The 27061-nt window shown below is 46.2% G+C and overlaps 2 protein-coding genes across 2 annotated transcripts in view; both read left to right on the top strand.

Moving 5' to 3' along the window:
• Positions 1–27061, top strand: part of LOC119178408 (uncharacterized) — a 110364-nt gene that overhangs the window by 81770 nt on the left and 1533 nt on the right. The window contains exons 12-13 of the mRNA XM_075867406.1: positions 15115–15282; positions 21302–21460. Coding sequence (XP_075723521.1) covers positions 15115–15282; positions 21302–21460 — 327 coding nt within the window. The remainder of the gene's footprint in view (positions 1–15114; positions 15283–21301; positions 21461–27061) is intronic.
• On the top strand, positions 398–5887 carry LOC142799569 (uncharacterized). Its single transcript, XM_075887441.1, has 2 exons — positions 398–492; positions 576–5887. Exon 2 carries the CDS (start codon positions 615–617, stop codon positions 2271–2273), a length of 1659 nt encoding a protein of 552 aa, XP_075743556.1. The 5' UTR covers positions 398–492; positions 576–614; the 3' UTR covers positions 2274–5887.

Raw genomic sequence — 27061 nt, 5'->3', positions numbered from 1 at the left:
CGGCCACCGAAAGTGCTCCGAATTCGGTTCGGCGGCGGCGAGATCCGCCGAAAGGGCCCTCTCCGCTCCGATCACTCTCGGACCAATTTTCGCGGCGTCCGCCGCCGAATCGGTCACCGCGGACCAGTAGGAGCGCTAGTCAAGGAATTTTGAAAAATGGCGGCCAAGCCCTACTCACTTGTTATGCCACAGTGCACGTACCTGAATGTTGAAACCTACGGGAGTTTAACTGACTCTGCGCCTACTTCGCGTCCGTAGTTTGTGGAAGAGGTGACCGAGCTTGTTGCGGTCTTACAGAGCAAAACGAACCCACCAACGCCGCTGGCGTCGGTGGTTTTTCTGCTCTTCGTGCATTACAAGACAGCCACTTGCCAGCAAGACGCGTCTTGATCCCGATCAAACGCTGACGTGTGTACGTTTGGCTCCGGCTACTTACCGTGTTATGACCACCTCTTCAGGTCCTTGGACCCTGGATCACACATCACACCAACTGTAAGTGGACCTGGCACCCATTCGACACCTTGTTGGGATGTGATAATGCTCCTTGAGAACAGTGCTGACTGTTTATTGTTCAGCTCGACCGCTTCCGCGCTAGGCCTAACCGCCGGCCTAGTATGAGTGGAGGCGCCCAGCGCGACGCGGCCAGCGTCGCAGCGGGCGTCGCTGCTGGAGGCGACGCCGCTCGCTCATGGCGTGCTCTACATGCTGACCTTCGTCCCACTGGTTCATCGGCTGACACCTGCGCAGCGGATCTGAAGAAACCATCTTCATGGGAGCCTAAACCTCCACCACTGCCCGATGCGGACTACAAGGTGATTCTTCGGATACGCGGGGGTCTCGACTGTACCAAGTTGCACCCCTGTGTCTTACGACAACTCGTTCTCAAAGCAGTTGGACTTCCCATCAGCAGCCCTGATCAAATCAGGGTCAATCCCACCAGTCACACAGTGCTCGTGAGTACGTCAAGCATGGACCGAGCAGATTTATACCACAACATCCGGACCTTAAAGTTCAACGGAGTCCCCTACGAAGTCGTCACCCACGTTGCCGACCCTGTAGATTCTTGTCGTGGAAGGTTTCATCTCCCTCTGGATTACGCTGACGAGGAAATCCTTCCAACCCTCCAAAGATGTAATCCAGCCATGACCATTGGGGCCGCTCGCCGACTGAGCACCACCGAAACCATCTTGGTTGTTTTCCGTGGCACGCACGTCCCTTTTTACATCAACTACGAAGGCTGCACGCTTCGCTGCCGCCCATTCCGACTGAAGGTGGAAGCCTGCACCCGTTGCCGAAAAATTGGACATCGCCAGGATGTCTGCCCCTCTACTCCCGATGCAATCTGTCACAAGTGCGGACTGAAGGATTCCTCAATGGACCATGAATGTGAACCCGTCTGTGTCGTGTGTGGTGGAGCTCACATCACCGGTTCCCCATTGTGCAAACAGCGTTACAAGACTAAGACACCTAAATACCAGACACCTAAGCCCTCAGAAGTTCCATCATCCCGGACACCGAGCCTTAATCGCTCGCAAGAGCGTGGCCCACAGCGAGGTCGCAGCAAGAGCAAGAGGCGGGGCCCAAACTCGACTCCCAAAGAACTTGACTTCCCGACCCAGTCAACGAACCCCCATTCCACCAGTCATCTGCCAAACCCATTAAAGGTAAGCTGGGCACAGGCAGCTTCCTCTAACTGCTCCTTATCTCAAAACATTAGCCTAGAAAAAGTTCTAGCTGAAAACGCTAGCCTCAAGGCAGAAATTCAAAAGTTAAAGCTCGAGCTACAATCCCGAATGCCCCTTAGCAATCTTTCGCAGCATTCCGAACCACGATCTTTCATTCCTGCTCAATCGCCCCCTACTGTTGAACCCACGATACCTCTTCCTCCTACTGACATGGACACTACAATGCCTCGAGACACCTCCCAGCTGCCACCCTCAAATAAGCGCAAAACCCCTGCCACACCACGCGAAGAAGAATCTCTCAGCGACACAGTTCTAACTCTTAACGATAGGATAAACGCCCTCGAAAATAAAACACAGAAGAAATTCGCCGTCATTGAAAGTAAGATTTCTCACATAGAGAGCAGATTCACAGCTCAGGAGACGGGCCAAGCTGCCATAAATGACAAACTTGACAAGTTTCTAGATTTTGTACAAACTCAAATGCAGCAGACCACTGCATGGATTGCGGCCGTCACGGCCAATAATCCAAATATAGCCGTACCCGCCTTCTCTCCTACACCCCCTCCCGACAATGGCTGCAAACCCTAATCGCTCGAACTTTGTAGTATGGCAATGGAACTGCAGGGGGTTCCGCAAAAAGAAAGCGACTCTTCAACAATATTTGGCCTCCTGCCCCAAACCCCCTGCAGTCATTGCCCTACAAGAGACCCACGGAAACATAACTTTTCCCGGTTACAGTGTACACCAAACTAAATCTCTAAATTCTCCCGATACTGCAATATTAACGCAAAAACATTTGACGGTAACTCACTCTAATTTCGACGGCGTCGATGTGGAGCACAACTTTTTGGAGGTCCTTCCTTGTAAAACTCAAGAATCGCCTTTATACGTATTAAACGTCTATAGTAGGCCACAGGCGAAACACCATCGCTTCAATACTCTCTTTGCCCGAGCCATTGCGGCCGCGAAACATCACCCTCTCCTAATACTTGGTGATTTTAATGCACCAAATCAAGTATGGGGCCACTCTGTTTCTACACCCAAGGGTAGGGCTTTGTGGGTTCACATACAGGATCACCGCCTCACCCTCCACAACAATATAGACATGCCCACTAGATTAGGTAATAGTGTAGCTAAAGATACATCTCCCGATCTTACACTCAGCCATCGCGTTCACTTTGTCACATGGACCAACCTGAACATTAACTTCGGTAGTGACCACTACATTATTCAAACTACCATACACTTCCGACACAAACCTTTAGCTCCCAAGCGCCTGAGCCTTATTAACTGGAACAAGTTTCGCGAGGCCCGTCACTGCTCGGCGCCTACTGAGATAGATGATATCTCGGAATGGGTACAGCAATTGCACACTGACACAAAAACGCATACCACCATGTTACCACCTGATACGCCTTTTACAATAGTTGACACCCGACTTCTTCACATGTGGGAAGCTAAGCAATCTCTCCTCAAACGCTGGAAGAAGAGGCGACACAATCGCCGACTGAGACTGAGAATTGCGAGACTCGATTTGCAAATTCAGGACTATGCCATACAGCTTGCTTGTCAACAATGGACCCAGAAATGCGAAAGCATGCATGGCCACCTAGACAGCAAGATGACATGGCAGCTCCTGCGGCATTTATTAGACCCTACCATATCACGTACCGCAAATAATCATCACATTAACAAACTACTTCACTCGCACAAAGGTAACTTAAACACTCTTTTTAATGATCTTCGCGACAAACACCTACCCAGCGCGTATCGATACGATGCACCTGACTATATCGGACAACCAAATGATGATCTCAGTAGCCCCATAACGGAGGCTGAGGTTAGACACGCGCTTGCGAACCTTCGCACCTCATCTGCACCAGGCCCTGACCTCGTCAATAATAAACTTCTCCGCAACTTAGATGAAAACTCAATTATAGCCCTCACTAAATTTTTTAACCACTGCTTCGACACTTCTACCTTGCCGGCTGCGTGGAAGGACGCCAGAGTTATTTTCATACCAAAACCTGGTAAGCCCATAAACACAGCCAACCTACGTCCGATTTCCCTCACTTCATGCATCGGGAAAACACTTGAACATGTAATCCTCAACCGCCTTAGCAAATTTATAGAAGAACACAACTTATACCCTCACGAAATGATAGGCTTCCGTAAATCCCTTTCCAGTCAAGATGTCATGCTTCGACTGAAGCATGACATCATTATCCCTAACTCTAGCCTCGATACTCAAGCAATTCTCAGTCTCGATCTCCATGGGGCTTTTAACAACGTCAGCCACACTGCCATATTGAGTGAACTGAGCGCTATAGGCGTTGGTAAAAAGATTCATGATTACATATCTGCGTTCCTTTCGAACCGTACGGCAACTATTTACATTGGGTCTGAACACTCTTGTTCTTACTCCTTGGGGAGTTTCGGCACACCTCAAGGATCAGTGTTATCACCTTTCCTTTTTAACATCGCGATGATGCCGCTGGCTCGAACGCTGAGATCCATATCAGATCTCAAATTTTCACTTTATGCAGATGATATTACCCTCTGGATGACAGGCGGCTCCGATGGTCACATTCAGGAAACTCTGCAAACTGCTGCTGACAGGGTGGTGGTTTGTGCGGGTAACATGAATCTGACCTGTTCACCCACTAAATCTGAACTGCTCCTCCTTCCTGCCCATCGGGGCTCTGAAAAGCACATCTCTGATATACAAATAACACTGAACAACACACCCGTGCCTAAAGTTGACAGACTCAGGGTGCTTGGACTACACATACAACGAAATCGACTAAACACACACACCATTAAAGCACTTCAAACAACTGTGGACCACACTCTACGCCTTATAGGCAGGATATCAAATAAGCATGGCGGGCTACGAGAGGCAGAGCTCCTCCGCCTCATCCAAGCCTTCGTCCTCAATAAAGTGACTTATTCTCTCCCTTATCTGTTCCTTCTGAGAAGAGAACAAAATAACGTAGACACTTTGTTACGTAAAATCTACAAATTCGCTCTCGGAGTCCCCATTCGAACGTCCACCGCACGGCTCATGGAGACAGGCACATTGAACACCTTAACTGAACTTATTGAAGCACACTTAACTTCACAATATGCTCGTCTTTCCAACACACAGACCGGAAGATACATACTCGATACCCTCAGTATCAGGCCAACTCCAACCACTAACGCCAAACACACTATTCCGCGTGAAATACACAAGAATCTACTCATTCCGCCGCTCCCTAAAAACATGCACCCTGTGCACCACGAGCAACGTCGACGACAGCGTGCAAAAACTCTCGAAAAACGATTTTCTACTTCTAAAGAAGTGCTCTACGTTGACGCTGCCGAATACAGTACTCGTCCTTTTTTCGCCCTCTCAGTTGTGAATTCGCTAGGTCAGATATCTGCTGCTGCTTCTATTTCTGCTTCCTCTTCTGAGGAGGCGGAAGAAGCAGCCATAGCTCTGGCCCTTACAGTTCCAAATTATTCACTTATTATTAGTGATTCAAAAACTGCCATCTACAATTTTGGAGCGGGTAGGGTGTCCAAAACAGCCCTCTCCCTCCTTTTGGCCCATCCCCCGCAACAAGACACGGCTTTAATATGGACTCCCGCGCACGCGGGCCTTGCCGGTAACGAGGCGGCTCACGCCAGCGCCCGAGGATTTACGTTCCGGGCGCAGGCGCTGGAAGAGCCAGGCCCCGTTTCGACAACGGCACCGTTTGCTGCGCGGGATCGCCTTTTAACATTTCACGACATCTGTAGTCACTACCGCCTTGGTCGTTTATCCTTACCGCCGCTAACGTCGAAATCCATACGAAGGCGCGAAGTACTGTGGCGACAGCTGCAGACTCACACCTTTCCTTCTCCTTACATTCTTCACCTCATGTACCCTTCTCTTTACCCGTCCTCCTCCTGTAAATATTGCTCCGCACAGAAAGCAAATCTTAATCATATCATGTGGGGGTGCCCTAAGCACCCCCCTCCACCGTCCCTTCGAAAACTAATTAGTAATGAGGAGCAGTGGGAGGCTGCCATGCGCAGCTTGAAACCCGACGTCCAGGAGGCCATCCTGGGTTGGGCAGAGAGGGTTGCGGAGGACTATCGAGCGTAGCAATCTCTCCTCATCTCTCTTCCATTGCACCTTTCCTTTACAAAGGAAAAATAAAGTTTATACCTACCTACCTTGCCAGCAAAGTAAGCAGTACTGTCTTTTCTTGCTTCTTGCGTACGAGAATCGTCGAAGTATACACCACCGGATAGCGTAGTGACGTTTGCGAGCCGCGACAACAACTGGGTGACAGCGCATCCACCCCGCGTTCGCCCGGTGGTAGATGGCATATTCGGTGGCGCGGGGCGCGTCCAGTGCGAACGACGCTGCCTTTCGGCGGCAGGGGAATTTCGGTCGCTCGAGAAAGCGAATGTTTTATTGTGAACTAGGCATTATTGCCGGTAGTAGTACCCCTGTCTGGGAGTCGGAAAGGTGCTGAGTTGCGTTGTCGGTGCTCTTGTCGTTTCCTGGAAGCTTCATTTTCAGGAATTGGTATTTACAGTTGTGACTGCTGATTAGGTAGCCGCCTTTATAAACGACGCATTTTGCCGGGCAAGTGAGTTCTTTGCTGTCGGTAGGTTGCGGGTGGCTTTCGCCACAACTACGACAGTTATCTTGTTTCGGCTTCGGACACACGTCGGTCCTATGACCAGTTTTCCTGCAATTGAAGCACGCCTCTACCCGTTCTCTGAAGGGAAATATCAAGAGCTTGAAAGTAAGGTAGCGGACATGCTTGGGTAGGGTATGACCAGCGATGGTTAAGACGAAATGTCTGGTCTTTCCTAATCGCCGAGCGCGTACGCTGTAGATAGTTGGATTGCGGGTGCGAAGCTCGTTGAAAATATGGTCATCACTTTCGAAGCTGTGCGCATTGAATATTGTGCCTCTAACCGAGTTGTCGGGTGCAGGGGCATACACAGCCATAGATAAAAGAGGATTGGTCGGCAATTTTTAGTTGGGTAATCTTCAGGTAAGCCATTGCACGGTTCACATGAGGCCTACTGACACTGATATTGTTGTTGGTCGGGTGACGGCGCATCTGGTCGGTGTTAAAGACTGCGGCTGATGCGAAGCCCGTAGCGGCGCATAAGGCGCCAGAGAGGCGGGCTGGTCCCAGATGGGCTAGGTGTAATGAACCTCGTGGTCGCAGGGCTATTTTGTAGTCATCCGGTGGTAACCTTGGCAGTGGGCGTCACTTTTCAGTGGGCCGTGGTCGTGCACGGCAAGGAGTCGGTTTGCCGCGTTGGGTGTCGGTAGTCACATTGTCGGCCGCATCTGAGCAGTCCTCAGGATCAGGGCGGCGATATCGGCGTTGCATGGCCAACGCAGTATGTGACCATGATCCGTCATCATCATCATCTGTTATCGGCGTCTTGTCGCAACGACGGTGGAGTTAGGGTAAGCATGGCAGCCTAGCATAGTCGGGCATGATGCATTGCGTTCACAGCAGCAAAACAATGACTTCCCGGTGTGAAGTGGTGATTTCCAATGGTGCCTGGTGTCGTGTTGGAGTCGGGTCACTTTTCAGACGTGGAAAAGGAAGCTTGTGGCGATGCAGCAAGGTGAAAATGCAGAGCCCATGCGAAACGTGTCCGTGAGCTCTGACGATCACAGCGCCTCTCCCAAGACACCAATAGTTCTCTCGGAAGCTTTCCGCCGGTGTATGCGCATGGACTACACTACCATTCTCTCAGAATCCTTTCTCCGGTGTATGCACATCAACAACGCTACGCAGCAAAACGGGAGAGGGGAATGATCATTACCACGCGCGAGTTTCTTTACGACGCCGCTGCAGCGTAGCCCCAGTGTCCCCTGAGGAAGGAACCAAGTCCGTTCCGAAACGACAGGTTCACGCACTTTCACGTACTTTTTGTTTGGAGTTAGAATTGTTTCCCACTATGTAGAAGTGTTTTGCAAGGTACGAATCAGTGACTATAGAATAGTACGGTCTCTAATTCGGCTATACAATCGAAGAAAACTGATACGCAAGAAGCTAATGAATGAGCTGGCATAAGAGGGAGAGTACATGAATTTTGAGTTCAGCTTCAGAACAGATACTCGGCTCTTATCGAGGAAATCAGTCTTAGCATCGGCGCAAGGGATGATAATCTGACTAGTATCATTACGGAGCGTGTAGTGGAGGTTGGAGGTATGGTAGTTAGACAGGGCACAGGAAAGCTTTCCCAGGAAACGAAGAATCTCATTAAGAAGCGTCAAATTACGGAAGTCTCAAGTACAACAGACAAAATAGAGCTGGCAGAGCTTTCGAAGTTGTTTATAAGCTTAAAGTATCCGATGTAGGAAGGTATATTAGAGAGAGAATTCAGCACGCTCTAAATAATGAAGGCAGCATCAAAGTAGTGAAGAATAAAGTTGAGATAGGAAAAAAAACAATTGGATGCACTATGGTACAAGCAAGGCAAAGTAAATATCAATAAGGATAGGATAGTTAAAATATCTGAGGAGTTTTACAGAAATATGTACAATAGTCGGCACAACCACGACCTCTATATAAGCACTAGTAGTGACCCAGATGACATCTCACCAGTAATGATAGAGGAAGCCAGAAAAACCTTGGAGGATAAAAGCGGCAAAGCTGCTGGTGAGGATAATGTGGCATTAAATCTGCTTAAATACGGAGGACACATTGTGTGAGAAAACTACCCACCCTGTGTCCTGACGGAGAGAGAACCAGAATTTTAGAATGCTAATGCCATCTATATAGGAAAGAAGATGGCAAGGACTTGAAGATTTACAGGCCGATCAGCTTGCTCTCCAATGAAGAGATGCTATTTGCGATGTTAATTGCTAAAACTAATAAAAACCTTGAAATCAGATCAAGCAAAGAAACAAGCAGAATTCCGAACAGGCTACTCAACAATCTATTACAATTGTACCATCAATCAGGTAATCGAAAAATTATCAGAAAAGAGCCAACCACTTTACATAGTCTTCGTAGAGTGCAAGAGCGCATTTGAATCAGTAGAAATTTCAGGAGTCATGACGACACTATTAAAACACAGCGTCAACGAAGCATATATAAACATTCTGGAAAAAAATATACAAATGATCAACTCCCATCATAGCACCGCAATAAGAAAGCGACAGAGCACCACACCAATCAAGAAAGTTGTAATACAGGAGAATACAATCTTATAAATCCTATTTACCGCGTGCTCACAGGAGGATTTCAGAGACCTAAAAGGGGAGTAGTTAGGGATAACAGTAAAAGAAGCGTACCTAAGTGACCTGCACTTCGTCAATAACATTGCATTGCTGAGTAACTCAGGGGGCGAATCGCAAATCATGATTACTGAATTAGACAAGGACAGCAGAAAGGTAGGTCTTCAAAGTAATCTGCACAAAACGAAAGTAATGTACAACAAACTCGGACGAGAGCAGCACTTCTACATAGGTAATAGTAAACTTGAAGTTGTAAAAGATTACGTCTACTTGGAACAGGTAATAACCACGAAGCCGAACTACGAGATTGAAGTAACTAAAATAAAAAGTCCCAGTTTTGCCGCAAAGGCGAAACATTGAACGCGATTGCAACAAATTCGATGGTCACGCGCAGAGTGGAAAACAGATCGAAATGAACCCCGCGTTTCTCACAAGCAAATTACGCACAAAATGTGCTCACAGGTAAAGATGCGCGCGAGTAAACGCCTCAGTTATCATTTAGCTGTGTCTTAATGCGTTGAAAAGTTGAACGGTAAGTTTTTATGTATATTAGCTAGTTAACAAGCACCTGATGTCATGTCGGCGTGGGGCAGTGGCTAGTGTCTTTCGTTGAGAATTCGAAGGCTAAACGTTCGAAACTCCGTGATAGCTCTTTTTATAATGGGTGCTTTATACATCGTTTTTCATACAATTATTTCTTGTGGCAGCTTGTCACGGTTATTCTGACACTGTTTCGCGCTCAAGCGTTGCCGGCCCTCCAGCATCCACCATAAGGCACCATGTGTCGTGGTGGATGTTTTTCCAGCATTCACCTTCACAATAATCCACTATAATGACGGGTGGTGATATACACTAAGCTCACCATTCATTTTTTTAATGGGGATAAAGAAAGAAAGATAGGGAACAAACTGTGGTTAAGGATGTGATAGTTGAAATCAAGAAGAAGAAATGAACATAATTCGGGCCGTTTGTGCGCTGGTCATCAAGGATAACTGACTGGATCCCCAGAGAAGACAATCGAGTTAGGGGGAGACAGCAAGTTAGGTCGGCAAGATGAAATTAAGAAGTTTACGGGTATAAAAAGGCACCAGCAAGCACAGTACTTAGTTGACTGGTGCAGCATGGGAGAGGCCTTTGTCCTGCAGTGGATATAGTCAGGCGATAAATATGATAGATATACTGTTTTGATAGCACTCAAGAAGCGACTATTGAATTTTAAAAAGATGAAATAGACTAATGTACTATGAAGGTATTTAATAAAATCTAACTGATAGCGAACACGAATTATTTGCGTAGTTCCATACATATGTGTGAGTTCACGAATCAAGCAGGAAATATTTGTTATTTTTTTGTACCTTGTATTGCATTATCTGTTCGTGGGAGTAAGTATATAGGCGAATCTGAACTCGGAGAGTAACGACCATTAGGGAGAAGTATTGATGTTGAATGTGTTGCAAGAATTCCAGATAACGTTGGCGTCTTTTCCAGTTTCTGATCCACAGTCAAGAAAAGCTAATATATGTCTGTTTTTGCATTGTTAAAACTTGATAGGAAGGCAGTTCTCGTCCTTGTCGGCTCCCCCGACCACAGTTAGCCTTTTACCTGCGCTGTTGAAATTTTATTGGCGAAGTACTCAAACGGATAACTTCTGAATACACACATGTGCAATTCTCGACGAGTTCCCAATGCCACGGGCATGAAAAGGGATTGAGCCATGCCAATGCGCGCATGTGTCATTGTGACAAAAAAGAAGACTGTGCGATGTACTCGTATTTGTGGCCATCGGTTTGGCTCGACGCCCAGTGCTCCTGCTGTTTTGAAGAGACCTTGTGTTCTATTCATTATCTTGTAACAATCTCAGGTGGAGATACTGGGTAATGATGTATGCACTTGAATCAGCAGGAAGATCCCGGCATTAGTAACGTCTTGAACGACGCAGCTGACTTACGGCGTAGCCAGCGTGAACAAGGCCTACCGCTTGAACTCGCACCCCTTCCACAACCCGACAGAAGTATGACGAGTGCGAGGACGCAAACTGAAGAGACATCGACATTTCCCACGAACGCCCCGCGAACCCCGAAGCCGCTTTACGGTGACTCTTACGAAGACTTCGACGACTGGCTTGACGACTACAACCGTTGTGCTATTGTCAACGAGTGGAATGAACAATGAAAGCTTCGCTATGTCTACTTTTTCCTTGAGGACTCTGTGCGCACTTGGTTCGAGAACCATGAAGCCACTATGGCTACTTTTTCAGAGCTCTGCATCCACTTGCAGAATACCTTGACAATTCTTGCAATCAGCATCCGAACGAGAACGTCACCATGTTTGTTGCGGACATGTCACTACTCTTCAGGTGAACTGACTCATCAATGACGGAAGGGAAAGTAAAAGAGCAGATGTTCGCAGGACTTGTGTGGAACCCTACCAGCACTGTAGCGGATTTCCTCCACGAAACCACGGTGATGGAGAGATTGCTAAGGCAGTGTTCATCTCATTATGAGCGCCTGGCAGTCTTTCATATTTTTCTTCGGCCCAGGCAACACCTGAGGTCACTATGAGAGAGCTCACGGAGCTCATGCGCAGTATTGTCCACGAGGGGCTGCAAAAGCTGCACGCGGTGTCTCATCAGCGCCATGTTGCTGCTCTAACGCATGTAGACCGCGACGCGGTCCGGAAGCAGGTGCAACATGTGATGACTCTGAGTCCAGCTGAGGCACATCCCATGATGGCCCCGCGTCCAGCTAAAGCTCCGCTAATAATGTCCAGCTAAAACTCCGCTAATTAATGTATGTAAGCTCCGTAATAATGTACGTACTCCTGCACCGGCTGTCGGCTCTTCGTCCCGTGCATCTACCATTCAGACGGCACTGCCGTTCTAGTCAGGCTCACCCAGTACAGCAACCCACCACTTATACAAAAATACAGTGTGTGGAGTGCACCCGAAAACGACCCTCTCTTTCATCACAGCAGTGAACCAGGTCACATCTTCCGTGAGTGCACATACCGGCACGCGAGTCTTTCTGGCTTTCGTCCAGATGCTTGTCGACTCAGAGATGATGAGCGGCGCCGTGTTAACGCCGAGTATTTGGCAAGCCAGCAGTTCCCAGCCCTTCCACGTCGCCGATACGGCTCACCGTCCTCACGGCACTCCGCGCCACCTGGCCAACACTCCACTTTTGCGAAGGTCGCTGCGGAACGATCGCCTAGGTGCCCCACCCCGCGCCGGTGAAACTTAAGACCAGCGACCTCTGGTAGAGGAGGCCGGTTTCGATCGAACGATACTTGAACTTCTCCCGAACTGCCTGCCAAAATCCGACGACATCCTTTCGCCGACGTATGCTATCGACAACAAACGTGCCTGTGCTCGAATCTCCGTTCTTGTCCACAACCACTGGGTAAGTGCTCTAAGAAACACGGGCGCCGATTATTCCGCGATAAGCGCTAACGTCGTTGCACAACTGTGAAAGGTAACGATACTTTGGGGACATGAACACAACCACCGGAGTGCAAGAGGTCACCTATTAACACCACTGGGAATACGCACCGCACAGCTCCGAATAGGCAGTCGACATGCAATGCTTACTTCGTCGTATTGCACGAATGCATGGAGCGTTTCATAACTTTCGTGGCTCGCTCATAACGCTCTCTGACGATCATATGCCCAGACAGAAGGATACAGCTGCGCAGACCACGACACTTCGAATCGTTAACAACAACATCGCACTTCCACCGCAACGCAAGCCACTATGTTGGGAGCTACGGAGAGTGACTGTCACAACCAGAGCCATGTAATCACCAAAACTAACCTATCGCTGCTCTTGGCTCGGAAAATATGTGTCGCTCACGGTATCGTTCAACTGAAACGTCAGAGGACTCAGTTTGTGATCTCAAATTTCAGCGGCGAGCATCAACACTTGGCAAAGTGAAGAGCTACCGTGAACTTCAAAACCGTTGATGACGAAGCATGGTCTACTACCGCTCCGGTTGCCACTGCCACCGAATGTGACACTGCATTATCCAGTACAGTTGACGTGATTTGCCAATTATGCTCCGTGCAGCAGGAGCAGATACGCATGATTTTACGCAGGTATAGTCGCTGTTTTGCGTTCACATCACGATATAAACAGACCCCAACCGTGAAACACCACAATATGACGGACCACACCGAGCAGCCAGTATGACAGCACGCCTACCACGTGTCGAAAAAAGAACAAGAGGCGATATGCTCTAAGGTGAAGCAGATGCTCAATGATGACGTCATCCAACCCTCGAACAGTCCATGAGTGTCGCCTGCCATACTTATTAAAAAAATGGCACTCTTCGACTTTGCGTGGATTACCGAAGGCTCAACAAAGTGACGAAGAAAGACGTTTACCCCCTGCCGTGCGTAGATGGCTCACTGCATCGACTTCGACATGCCCAATATTTTCATTGAGGAATTTCTGAAGCGGCTACTGGCAAATCGAGGTGGAGGACGCGACAGGGAAAAACAGCGTTTATAACTCCCGATGTCACGTGATTTAGACGGAACACAATGTCTGCTCATAGGAGCAGGAGCACTGGACGTCGAGTCGAATTGATCACCACGATCAAGACCCCATCTCCCTGCCTTTCTATTTGCCATTATGTCATATTCACGCATCAGCATGGCTCAGGTTCTCTCCATGTCCGTGGCAATATTAACAGTAAAAGTTTGTTTTAAAGTATGAGCCATATTTCCAGGTCCCAAACGCTTGCTGTTGAACTTATGGAACATAAAATTAACCATGACGGCTCTTGTACATAAACGTGGTGCAAGCGTATTTGATAAAATACTTACTAAATATCTATCAACAGACAGAACGCCTATAAATATAAAAGAGGTAAATTGATTAAAACAGAATAAACTACTACATTTAGGATGCAGGGCCCCACTATTGTCGACCTAGTGAGCCTGGTAGTAATAGTAGGATTCAGCATCATAAAAGGTACAAAATGAAAAAGGTTAAGGGTGAGACGATGGGTCTTATGTCTATTTGTAGCATATGATTGAAGTCCTGCTTTTGGCGTTTGGTTTGACAATTGAAGTTTTTAAGCCCTATATAGCCAGATGCATAGAAATGCTAGGATAGACAACTAGACCTATAATGAATTCATGCCATGGTACGTGACACCAGAAGGGCAAAGTAAACTAAAGAAGTCTTACGGAAAAGTGGCTTTCCTTCGCGGTTTTTGCCGAGTAGTGTCGGAATCCATCTAGGTAGGAAGCGCAGCAACTGTTACATGGAACACACTACACAAGCGCTTCAGCATTCATACCAACTGGCCCGATAGAATTGTTTAGTGTTTCAATGTGGGTAATAGCTAGCTACTTCTGTATTCTACATGTCCGCCTCATGCAAAATAAAAGAATTAAGCGAATGACAGCCTACGCACCACCCTACCATGCTATGGCAATATATAGGGTCAATATTTCTAGGCTACCTATATTATCATAGCCCTTTTTCACTTTACTGATGTTGTCTTAATATCAGGCGGGTAGCTTCTTCACTACCCTGAAAGTATGACAATGCAGCTCCCACTCACCGTACCATGCGCGATAGTCCCGTTATTTGAGCGAAACGTCACATATGACATCATTTCAACGAAAGAAAATTGTGTGCCCGGTGTTGCACAAATAAACGGTGTCTTCGGGTAGAGCAACAGTGGACCGCGAACTGCTGGCCTAGCAGTGGCGTCGTACGCGGTGTTTCAGCACAAGTGACGGAGTGTCCTTCTTGAGAGTGAGACCACAATTTTCGCTGGGGCAGACTTTAGGGTTCGGGAAGCAAGAAGCACTCATGGGAACAGCCAGAAATGCAGCAGGTACACATTCTCAGAGCTGAGGACGCTCCATGTGCAGGAATTCCTCAAGCAGAGAAATTCCTTTAAAATTATGTGTATATCTAGGTAGGCGATAGATAAATAATGGCCGATTAGGTTAAAGCAAGGTACAATATGTTGCTGTGTCACCGCAAAGGAATCCTGTGACTGTTGTGATTATCTTTATAGGAACCACCAACATAGTGTTTATTATTGAAGCTCTTGTGGTGTAGCGTTCCCAATAAGCAAACCGTTCAATTGTTTTTTTGCAAGACAAACGGGCTTGAAAAATATACCAGCAGGTAACCTTGCATCATCTTTTATTTTTTGAAGCTGGACATACTGGATGAATTTCAATACTGGAAGCAAGTTTTGAACCGCCAATCGTTGTGTTTCTCCCTCACAACGTCCATCAACTACATGCGCAGCAGCGCTGATCCCATCGACTTCGTCAACGAAGTGCACAATGACGAAGACGTACAACGATTCGGACGGGAAAGGGTGAGTATTTGCCACAGCAATAAATGTTATTTGAGTCTGTAAGTGTCCCCAAAGAGTGCCCCTTTCTCAAATGAGTGTTCGAAGATAGGCTACGTGATTCAGAATAATGACTATAGTGCTCCCTAATTCCATCTTTTCTAATTGTGGATTGTCCTGATTGAAATGGCTGGTCTGAGACTCCACTGAAAAGTGGGGCCACAGGCATTCTCTCTAGCTGAATCAGCACTGAAGAGAAGATTTTCAAGTGAAAGCTGCATTGGCCAAGTCGAATGAGTTTCGTTGTGTATCTCCGGGTGACATTGCAGCGGTGAGCACATACCCCATGACAAGCCCCGAAATATTAGGGGCGAAGCACCTGAAGGGCCAGTAAACCTCCACAGACGCTGGCGTGCACTGTCTGTGCCTTTCCTTTATCGAGAACAGCTTTATTGACTTCAACTGACGCTGCGTACAATACAAACGAGGGGGCGTGTTAGAGACCCTGTCATTGGGCCAAAAAAGCCTGTTTTAAGCCAGCACATGCGCGCGCCAGTTCCGCCTCCATCTCGGACGCCGAGGAAGCTCAAGGAGAGGTGGTGAAAGGAGCCTAGGAACGCAGCCTAGCAAAGGAAAGAGCGTAACGAGGAACCGTATGTGATTCCACCAGTGTTCACTGCAGACTGCTGCACAACTGCAACGCCACATCTGCATTTTCGCCTCTGGATGGTTTGCGGGCTCTTTAAAGGGCCACTCACCAGGCCCCATACCGAATTTTAGTTAGACAGTGGAAGTAGTTGGTTGTCTGATGAGGAACATTTTGACACAAAACTTTTTTGAATCAGTTCATCACGAGCGGAGAAAACAGGTTTATTGAAGCGGCGCGAAACGAGTATGAGAGCAAACAAGCTCGAAACCCTTGCCGCTCTTCCACTTAGCCTTCGCAAGCCAAATCTCTTCTTCACCCTCTCCAGCACCCGACCATGCGGTGACGTGCGCATGACGTGCCCAAACAAGTCTAACCCCCGAGCACGCGAGCCGCGTTGCTTTGTTGACCAACGTTATTTTGTGGTCGTCTGCCTGTTTCTTCGGAATGGTCTGGAAACGCTGGCTTGGACGCGGTAAAGTAGATGAGCACAACGAGTGCGCGAACGCGTAGGAGTGTTGCACGGTGGTCGTCTGCTCAATGCGCCGACCACAGGGTCACGAATGCATGCCAAGCGCTGGCACGTTAGCCCCGCATCTCGTGGAATTTCACATGAAAAAATGAAAGAAAAACGCGCGCAATTTTTTATTGCGGCTCATTATTTATTTTAAGTTTTATTAATCTCTCAAAGCAACAAATACATAAACTACGCAAGTTGTGATAAATAATTTTTGTCATGTCACGTGGTATACTGTTGACAACGTCACAGCAGAGTCGTCTACGTAAAAGACCAGTGTCATTGCATTGCCGTGTACGTAGGGCCACTCATACGCCCGCATTATGCCCTCATTCTCTAGGCATGCGCCGGAAAGGGGAGGGGGAGCAACGTTCATCTTGAAATTTAACCCATTTCCGTGGCGCGTAGCTTTGCAAATTTTAGCAGACGGGATCATGAACGCCTCGTCTACGCATTGCACTTGTCAGCTCGAAATTGTCAAACCTGGTGAGTGGCCCTTTAAGGTCGATGCTTGTTGTTCCACAACTGTGTGCGTCAAAAAGAGATACATGAATTTGAGACAGAAATTGTTTAACAGTCTACTATTATCAATAATACTCATAATGGAACCATACAAAACGCCCAGAAGCGCAAACGTTTCATACCGATTGGCGAATTCAACGCACACAATATGGACCTTAGGTCTTTGTTGTTGACGCTCATTGTCCACTGTCGTGGTGGTTAAAAAGCTGTTGCTAGTGTTTAAACATCCGTCTATGTGAATAAACACAAGATTTACAATAGGCGACCAACGATAGTCTTTGAAATAATATTATGAAATACCTACAAGCACACTTTTTAGGCTAGTCGGAGATGTAAACGCAGACATTATCGACCTTGGACCTAGCCCCACGCACCCTTCATCTATCACTTCCTGGAGATGCGTAGATCGTCTTAGTTGGGGCACTGCACTTGTAGACCCACGTACAAAAAACGTTTGTCGGTTCTTCTGTCTACCTCTACAAATTCTCTTTCTGAGCATTCGAGGTGAATGAGGAGGAACAGCCGCACAGAGTACTGCGCGCTTTGACCACGTAGTGAAATGCAGGGAAAATAACATACGTGCTTTACGAACTCAAGCGCTTTGTATACAGGCTTCACAGTACAACATCGCAGCAATATTGCATGGTACATGCCTATACATTGTCATAGGGTATCAGAACATATAATTATCATAAAGACTTCATGAGTCAAATCCAGCGGCCCATCATAAAAGGTACAGACTTGTACAAGCACTCATTTTAAGAGAATACGTGCATCGTATGTAGAATACCATCACCATCAATGATACCAAACGTGGCAGCGCTACGAGCCACTGGCGTGCCACCTATTCGAAGAAACAATATCTCCTTCTCTCCGGACATTTCCATCTTCACGTGACATGCAGAAGTTGAATCTGACGCGCAGCACTTGTAGGCTGCGATTGGCTGAGCAACTGGCAGCTGTCTGAGCTTTCTGTTGTTCTAGCTGCCCGCATGCGCTTACTTCTTCAGCACACGTTCTTTTGGCCACGCATAGAACTGACGTCCATCTGCATGCCACGCTAGATTGGCAAGGGGGAGGAGAAGTGGAGTGTGGGTGTATGATAACTGCCTCTCACGTGAGAAACCTCAACCGATATACTCTTGGGGGAATGGGGACTGTAGGAACAGTGATACCGAAGTAAAAAACAAAATAAAATCGAAAAGAAAGGAGAGTGGATAAAGAAACAACGCGAAAAGACAGGGAGATGGGGTAAGTAAAGGAGTAAAGACTCGTGTGATGGGCGGAGAAACACTGGGACCAACACCACCCAGACTTTTAAGGCCAGAAGGCTGCTGGCGTGACGTCACAAACTGGCGGTGGCGGCTGCTCGCCGCCGAGCAGTAAATAAACTTCATGAAAATATTTTTGGCAAAAACCCCTAACCCATTTTAACGTCTTTCTTTGTTTTAGTGCACTAAAAAGTGCGCTTGCTATTGTGGCGTTATATTAGTTCTTCCGTAGTAAGTAGAAATAAATATTTACGCTTGCTTGCAGTCGGGAAATTAATCGGCAAGCATGCGACACGCGAAACTCCACGAAAATAAAAACAGTAGACAAGCTCACCTCTGCGTTTATGTTTCTTCCTTTAATACCTAACGATAAGGCGGAAACACGTGCTTTTTTCGTGCATTTCTCATTTCGAGTGATACATGCCCGCAATTGCGAAACTAATTGGTTAGCATTTATGAAATAAAAGCGAAGAAATCTGATAACAAATCACGTGAAAAAGCTCACGTCTAACAAATGAGAACAGGAGACTGATGGCATGCTTTCTGAAGAGCTTTATTTACACAAGAACCACGTCAAGAGCAGTATACTCCTTAATCGGTGTTTCTAACTCTCTCTTGTTTCATTTAAAATGAGCCACGAAATCTTGTAATTTATTCTCCAACAAAAGTTTTTTTGAAGAACTGACTTTCTGCTCCTCATATGGAAAGCTGAGCTGCTATGCACTGTACTGTAGCTGCATCGTGTTCACGGCGAGATGCTACCTCTATTTCCGCATATGCTGCCTGGATAGCTGCCACTTTCAGCGATTTTTGCTTAAGTTGGCGCCCTCTCTTTTTGCGCAATGTTTCGAAAAGTAAGCTGGGCAACTCGACAATTTCGATGGAATTACACGTACAAGAAGGCGCGGAGTGAGCCTTGGGGCGGTCACCATGCACCTCGTTTCTTTGTCGATTTACGAAGCCTCTTGTGTCAGTCTTCGACCGTTAAGTACAGCTCGCACACCTACAAAATAATTATTAAATTATAAAAAACTAGGTTATCTGGAACCTTTTTGCAACACGACTGATATTGCGTACTATTTGAAGTTGTAACACTGCGTGCGTGTTATCACGCTGTGAAATAAATAAAATTCTGCGAGATTGCTCACCTTGCTGTACTGCCATGGAAATAAGTTGTTTCGTGGAATTGTACGCAGCCATTATCGGCACAACTATTTGTCTGATGGAAATCTGAAAACACGCGCCTTCCAAGCCAAGTTCTCATTTACAAGGCACTGAAGGGTACAACACTTGTTCGGCTTGATAAATTCAGTGCAGCGCACACAGTACAGCACTCACGATGTCTTCAGAATATTGCAAAGGAGGGACCAACAGGGACCGACGTACCCCGTGCGACATCGAGAAGCAAACTGAGTGCCCGCCGTGCCGCCACACTACCCGTCTTTCGTTGTCTTCCTTCAATAAAGTAAGAGCTCTTCGTATTTAAGCGTTTCGCCGTTGGAATTTAGTATATCACTAAGATATAGCTTTAGTATATGATTGCCATACAGCTTTGTTTGGGCTTTTTTTTGTCTTTCATTATTCAAAGAAACGTAGCGAGTTCCTGACTACTAGCGAACGTGTCTCCGTTAACGTGTCTCCGTTATCTGCGCTTAGCTGCTTTCCATAAAAGGGACTCGAGGGGAAATCCGGTTTTCCGCGCCATGAGGAATGGGTACTATTCATGATCTGACCGCCGTTGGGGTCAGGATTGGATCGGTGTTGAGGCCAGGGTCACAGCCACAGACGGAGCTGACGGCGTGGCAGGTGCCGTGGAGGACACGTCCAGCATTCCAAACACGCAGGGCGCAGACGCCTCAAAGCCCCTGAGGACTCCTGGATCACGGCACTCAGTATAGTACCATGGGAACCGAGGCATCCACCGGTGGCCGGCGACTAGTCCGGGACTTGGCAAAACAAAATTTCGTGAGGAGTAAACGCACACACTGCAACTTAAGCAGCCGATTTACTGCACATGATCCAGTGAGTAATCGCTTGACCTGACCACCTCACAGAAGCCCCTTTTTCTGCGCAGGCTGGTATATGGGATCTCGCTTTGACCAATGGCCTGTAAGCGCGGATGTTTTGAATCTAACAATATTTTACGACACCACGGGATGTGATAAGCCAATCATATACACCCACGCATTTGCAGTTCAGCTGTGTTTTCTATAGTAGAGGCGTATTTGCTTTCTTCTGGCGCCTTACGCTTTTAATATTCAACTTAGTAATATTTTTCCTCAAGTGGCTAACTAATGATCCGTACGGCTAGCCTAGAAATACCTAACAGTGACTAATAATGACAACTGTTCGTGACTCACTTGTAATGTTGCCTAACAAGCAATAGATGTTCACTAATTTGGGCTAACACCATCTTAGTCAGTCAATGTGGAAGGGCTAAGGGACAGCATTCAGCCCTATTGGTGTGATGAAAGGAACACGCCTGCCTGAAGCCTCAAATCTCTATCCCATGTCGACAAAAATGCCATTAAAACAAACATTTTTTCTTTTTTTTTCGTGCTAAATTCTACGAGAAACTAACCGTGGCATCCAATTCTGGGCATATGACCATACGGGATAAATACGTGTATTCACCGACCAGCAGGCATCTTGTGTCTACAAAAAAGTGGCTTGCATCGCATTTGTATTCAATGCTGTCTTCTCGAAGCTGCCCGTTTCGCCAGCTACGTGAGAACCTAAATGAGACCTAAGATGTTCCCTATCAGCTTAGCTGTTTATTGAGTCACGTACTGTACGTAATACAAATAATGCACTTTGGCCCCATGCAACCTATTGCCGCATTGTCTACGAAGCAAATGAAACAAATTCAACCCCACAATACTGTCGTTCCTTCGATTGAAACAGCTCGGCGATGGCATAAAAAGATAACAGCTCGCGGGTTTCTTTTATCTCTTCTCACCGTTGTTTCCATCAATGTAGCTTGTAGCAAGTGGACAATCAAGAAACTTCCGTGCCACTTCTTTCGCGCGCGCGTTGTCTGTACAGTGCGTGAATCATTCATTCTTGTCGCGCTTAATTTCCCTGCAGTTCACAACCAGGGGCCGCAACAACTTGTACCCGGTGGAAGACAAGCAGACCAGCTACTACTTCGACAACAAAACGTACTCGCACTTTTGGCGTTACGTCAGCAACGGCAAATTGTTAACCCTCTTCGCATACGACACGGGTAGCACGCTGGCATACAAGGTATGTCGTAAAAACTATGAGCTTAAACATGCTCAATAATCCTGAAAAGTGTAGCCTCGTAAAACTATAGCGCAAGTAGAACCTCATAATTGGAGTGCATGATTACTTGACCAGAAAATGTTTTTGCACTACACGTATTCCATCCTCATGCCTCCAAGCTCTACTAGTGAAATGAGCTTTTCAATATTTCGCAATAATAGTGTATTTGTGCCTCTGAAATTGTGTGAATAAATTTCACCAGCGATGTAAGCTATGACTACTAGTCAACAGTAAACGCGGAGTCCTGAAAAGTGTGCGAAAGCTTAAAATGAGTGTTGATTTATCCAGAATCCTCAGTAATCGGCAAAACAGACATTGCCCTATTACTCTCTGTCTTACCCGCCAACCGCTATGGCACATATAACAAAAAGTTCACATCTCATAATAAGGCACTTCTATGCCCAAACATTAGAAATGTTTTCAGAATACTTGCGAACACTTTTCAGTAATACTTCGGCTGACATGGTGAATCAGGTGTGGAAAGTTTCTTCTTCATCATGTCAGCGTCTGCTTCAGTACGTTGCAATCTCGTATCTTTCAAACACTTCCCGTAAAGCTCCTTACTCTTGGTTTTTGGGTATTCAGTAACGGCCGTGAAAAATAAAAATCATGTGATAACAATGCTTTGACCTGAATCTAAGGTTTCTTTAGAAACATATTATTTCAGAAGCTATGCGCTTTGGAAAAGGTGAGCGATATTTCTCAATAATTCATGAAGAATGACGAAGTACCATCACTCAAAAAGTAGATGCTTGGTTTGAACAGCTGCTATCAATGCAACACCTTTCGAAGCAAAACTATTGATTGATTTGTGGGGTTTAACGTCCCAAAACCACCATATGATTATGAGAGACGCCGTAGTGGAGGGCTCCGGAAATTTTGACCACCTGGGGTTCTTTAACGTGCACCCAAATCTGAGTACACGGGCCTACAATCGAAGCAAACCTAAGAGACGGGATTCTGTTTTGTTTTGCTAAAGCTTGCAGATGCGCTTCTGCTAAGCGAGAAGGCGCAAAGTTAATCAGTCAAATGGGTACACAATTTACACGAACATCTTTATGTGAAAGCACATAGCATACGGCTAGGTAAAAGATTAAAAAGCCAGTTTCGTTGGAAGTGTTCTTTTCAACCTCGAACCTCGACGCCTCATCTCTGTGGTGCTCAGTGAATTAGTGAATGCGGGCCGTTGAAATGATCATATATATACATATATATATATATATATATATATATATATATATATATATATATATATATATATATATATATATATATATATATAATATATATTGTCACGTGATCACAGAACGACCACAACGTCTGTTCACAGGAGCGGCACTGGACGTCGAGCCGAACCCAACGTTAGAGCACGAGCACACCAACCGTCCCCTTCTTCTTTCACACCATGGCACATACTCGCATTGGCATGGCTAAACCTCGTTCCATGCCTGTGGCATTACCCCCCCCCCCCTTTCGAAAAAAAAAGTACCACCACGATGACCAATGCCGATTAAAAGTTAAAGTAGTCGCGTACACACACAAAGACGCATGGTGAAGCAGTGTCAGGTGGCTCGGGGGTAGTGTGGCTTCATCCGTGACACATGAACAATGTAGGGCTGCTGGGAACATCGAGATCGCTGAGCTGTGTCTTCAAGCAGAATTTCGTAGTTGACATCTGTGAGGCGCCGTAGTACTCTATAGGGACCGAAGTAGCGGTGAAGTAACTTTTCCGATTGGCCCCTTTTGCGAACGGGGATCCACAGCCAGACCAGATCACAGGGTTGGTAAATGACATGGCGATGACGGGAGTTGTACCTCTGCGAGTCGATTCGTTGTTGTTTTCGGATCCGCTCGAGTGCAAGCTGGCGGGCCGCGTCGGCGTGCCGGAGAAAGCCGTTCGCATCAGTAGTAATATCCGTCGTGTCAGGCAACAGCACGGCATCAAGCATCGTAATTGCTTCTCGGCCGTGAAGCAACCGGAATGGAGTGAAATTCGTAGTCTCTTGAACCGCAGTGTTGTAAGCGAACGTTACGTATGGCAAAATTGCATCCCAGTTTTTGTGATCACGGTCGACGTACATAAATAGCATGTCAGCGAGCGTCTTGTTTAATCTCTCCGTCAGACCATTGGTTTGTGGATGGTATGCGGTTGTTTTGCGATGAGCTGTTCCACTAAGCCTCGTGACGTCTTGCATCAATTGGGCTGTAAAGGCTGTTCCACGGTCAGTGATAAGAACTGTTGGCGCTCCATAGTGGAGGACGATGTTGTTGATAAAAAAATACGTAACCTCATTGGCGGTGCCTCATTGTAGGGCTTTCGTTTCGCAGTACCTCGTTAAATAGTCAGTAGTGACTACGATCCCGCGGTTGCCATCATGTGTCTTCGGGAAGGGTCCAAGCAAGTTCATGCCAATTCGTTCAAACGGTTGTGACGGGGGTGCAACAGGCTGCAATAAACCAGCAGGGCGCACAGTGTATATATATATATATATATATATATATATATATATATATATATATATATATATATATATATATATATATATATATATATAGGTGGACACGGTGTTTCTTTTGGGCGAATAACGTTTTCGCAAAAGTTGTGTATTAGTGGTGCTTCGGTCCTTTACGCCAATGACCTGGTATATGAACGCGATCAGTTAACAAAAACTGCCTAATTCTTTTGTGAATCCTTGAACGTGAGCGCCGTTGTTTATATTGGAAAGCTGGGGAGCATGCCCATTTCCGTCAGAGCTGTCTTAATTCGAGATTCTTTCATGGACTTTGAAAGGCGAAATCAAATCTCACCGCGCAGAACGCACACAAGACACGTGTAGTAACACAGAAAGGGCCTGTCATTCCGAGCTCACGACATTTGAATGAAGGCACGCAGAAGCAGAATCTGGCCAGAAAAATCAGCGAGCATTCTGAAAAAATACATAAGCAGATAGCTTAATTCTGGCAGGTGAGGGGCGCTGCTTATGCGTTTCCTTCTTATGTGATAAAGAGACACGAAATACAACCCATCTCGATGGTCTAGTAGCTAATGCTACCAGACCGCTGGCTACTGCTGGCCCGCAGGTCATGGCATCAAATCCTGGCCCAAGCGTTTTCACTGGAGGCGTAAATAGTTGAGGCCCGTGTGGTTACGTTAAGGTGCACGTCAAAGAACCCCAGGTGGTAAAAATATCCAGGGCCTTCCACTACGGCATCTCCCACAATCATATGATGGTTTTGGGACATTAAGCCCTAATTATTACTATGCACAGCATATAATTTCGCCAGGAAGAATAAGAATGCTTCAGCGGCTGTTCCCTGAGTTTTATGCTTCTCTGACAAATAAGCTCGATAAAAGGGTGTTTTTGTGAACCTCGTCAAAGGAACTGACAATTGACTTTTCTCGACCCAACTTTCTTGCGGTGCGACAGAGACCTTATCTTTCGTAGAATTCGTAGCTGCAGTAGGTATTCCCGAAATCATCTTATCTTATACGCGGTATTTTTCAATTTTAAAGGGGCTTAACATGGACGTGTCTTTTCGTCCAGTAACGCTGAGAATTGATAGCGATGCTGGTAGCCCTTCATGCGACTTGGTGCATGCTGTCGTTTTGTTTTAGCGGGAGTTCCTGTAACCATGCAACCACGTTTATTCTGAGTTTTAAAGTTATTTATGAAAATAACAAGCCAAGTAACAAGCTACATTGAAACAATGTGGCTCTTTACTACTTACGCATATTTATACCTCGTCGTGTGTATAATAAGTGTCAATTTCGTCTTTAAACTGATTGATTGATTGATTCGGGTTTAACCTACTGAAACCACCATATCCGTTGTGAGGGTTTCTCGAAATTTCGACCACCTGAGGTTTATTACTGCACCTGAATCTGAGCACACGGGCCTACAGCATTTTCGCCTCCATCAAAATGCAGCCAACTAAGCCCGAACTCCATCGCACGACTTGCAGGTCAGCAGCTGAGTACCTTAGCCACTAGACTACTGCGACGGGGCGCGCCCTTAGGGTTATACGTGGGACTAGGCACAGCTTTATTTATGAAATGAATGCAGCGTCGCGCTTAGGGTTGCAAGACTGAAGAAAGCGCCAAGCAGGGCAGCCTTCTGTTCCTTTTCGGTTATCTCTTTCTTTCCTTTTCTCGTTATCTCTTGTTGTCCCCATAACTTTTCTTCTTTTCTTCCCTTTAATTTTTCTAGCTTTCCTAAATTTTCGTTCTTCTTGTCTATTTATCGCTTTCTTTCCATCAAATACTATTTACACGTCCTTTTGCCTGCCTTAAGCCAGGCGACGACAGCACATAACAGATTAGGTCCCTAATAGTGTCCTACACACTTAACAACATCATTACTGCACTTGAAGAACAACAGGAGGGAGTTTTCTGTTTGGTTTGAGCGCTTGCTCGATATGCAAGTTTTTCTGCTATGTATGGTTTTGATTGCATTATTATCGTCATCACGGCGCTTTGAGAACAACCGGAAGACTTCTCTAAGACATGACCACGTAATAATTACGCTGCAGGTGGACGTGATGTGTATGGTTTTGCCTGTGTTATGTTAACCGACAACGGTCGCAGACGCTCCCAGCATGCTACGGCGTACAAAAGCCCGGCGCCATGAAGTGCCCTGCACATACAAAATACATGTGATATAAACTGGCACGCACTCCAGTTTTGTAATATAGGGACCTCGCCTGAAGTGGATGCTTATAAAAAGATTTCACAAGTTTCTGTTTATTATTTGCAGCAGTGCCGCTTTAAACTATGTATTTTCTCTAAGACGTAGAGTTAATGCGAGCAAGCGATGGGCGCTTTGCTGTACCTTTTTAAAACGTTGTTTTGCCCGAAAAATCTCACCATAAAAAATATTGAACGTTGTAGCTTTACCCAGTTTCATGCGTTTGTTTGTGAAAAAAAAGTACGTGATGAAATAGACTTTTATTACACGAAGTGGTGAAATATCGAAAGTATATCTTCAAGACAAAATTCTCAAGGAGTTCGATAGAATAGTCTCTAGCTAAAAGCCGCTCTGTTGTACAAAAATTCATGTTGCCACCCACGCACATCATCGACCGGTGTGTGCTACACGACCGTCCACTTCATAACTTCAGCGTTTTTTTTATTGTAAAATATTACAACAGCTTGCCACTGATAGAAAGTGTACGGTAATATAGTTGCAGTGCATTACTGTTGCCTTCTTTTCGCTCTTGAGGAGCGTCTTGAAGACTATGGAAGGTAAATATTTTAGTCAAAGTTGATTTCCATGACTACTTTATAAATGCTGCGAAATTTATGCGAAACTATGGGAAGCATTACTTGCACTACCAAATTATGTTGCTGAATTTCTGAGCACCTTTATTTGGCATTAGGCAAATAGCTGTCTGCTGATAGAATACTAGAATATTGTCGATCAGTTTAACTTCAGGAAAGCAGTAAGTAGAAACTTCGTTGAAAAATTTATTAGAACACCCCTTGATGTCCATATTGCTCAATATTCGTCAAGACGACTTACATTAGAACTGTTCTTCACAGAGAACGTCAAGATATCTTTCTAG

This window comes from Rhipicephalus microplus, chromosome 1 (genome assembly GCF_043290135.1).
Source record: "Rhipicephalus microplus isolate Deutch F79 chromosome 1, USDA_Rmic, whole genome shotgun sequence".
In the NCBI taxonomy this organism is placed as follows: Eukaryota; Metazoa; Arthropoda; class Arachnida; order Ixodida; family Ixodidae; genus Rhipicephalus; species Rhipicephalus microplus.
Note: the sequence above shows the minus strand (reverse complement) of the source record. Positions and strands in the feature narration are given on the sequence as shown.

Coding starts and splice junctions, on each gene's coding strand:
- LOC142799569 (XM_075887441.1), top strand. CDS start 615: ATGAGTGGAGGCGCCCAGCGCGACGCGGCCAGCGTCGCAGCGGGCGTC.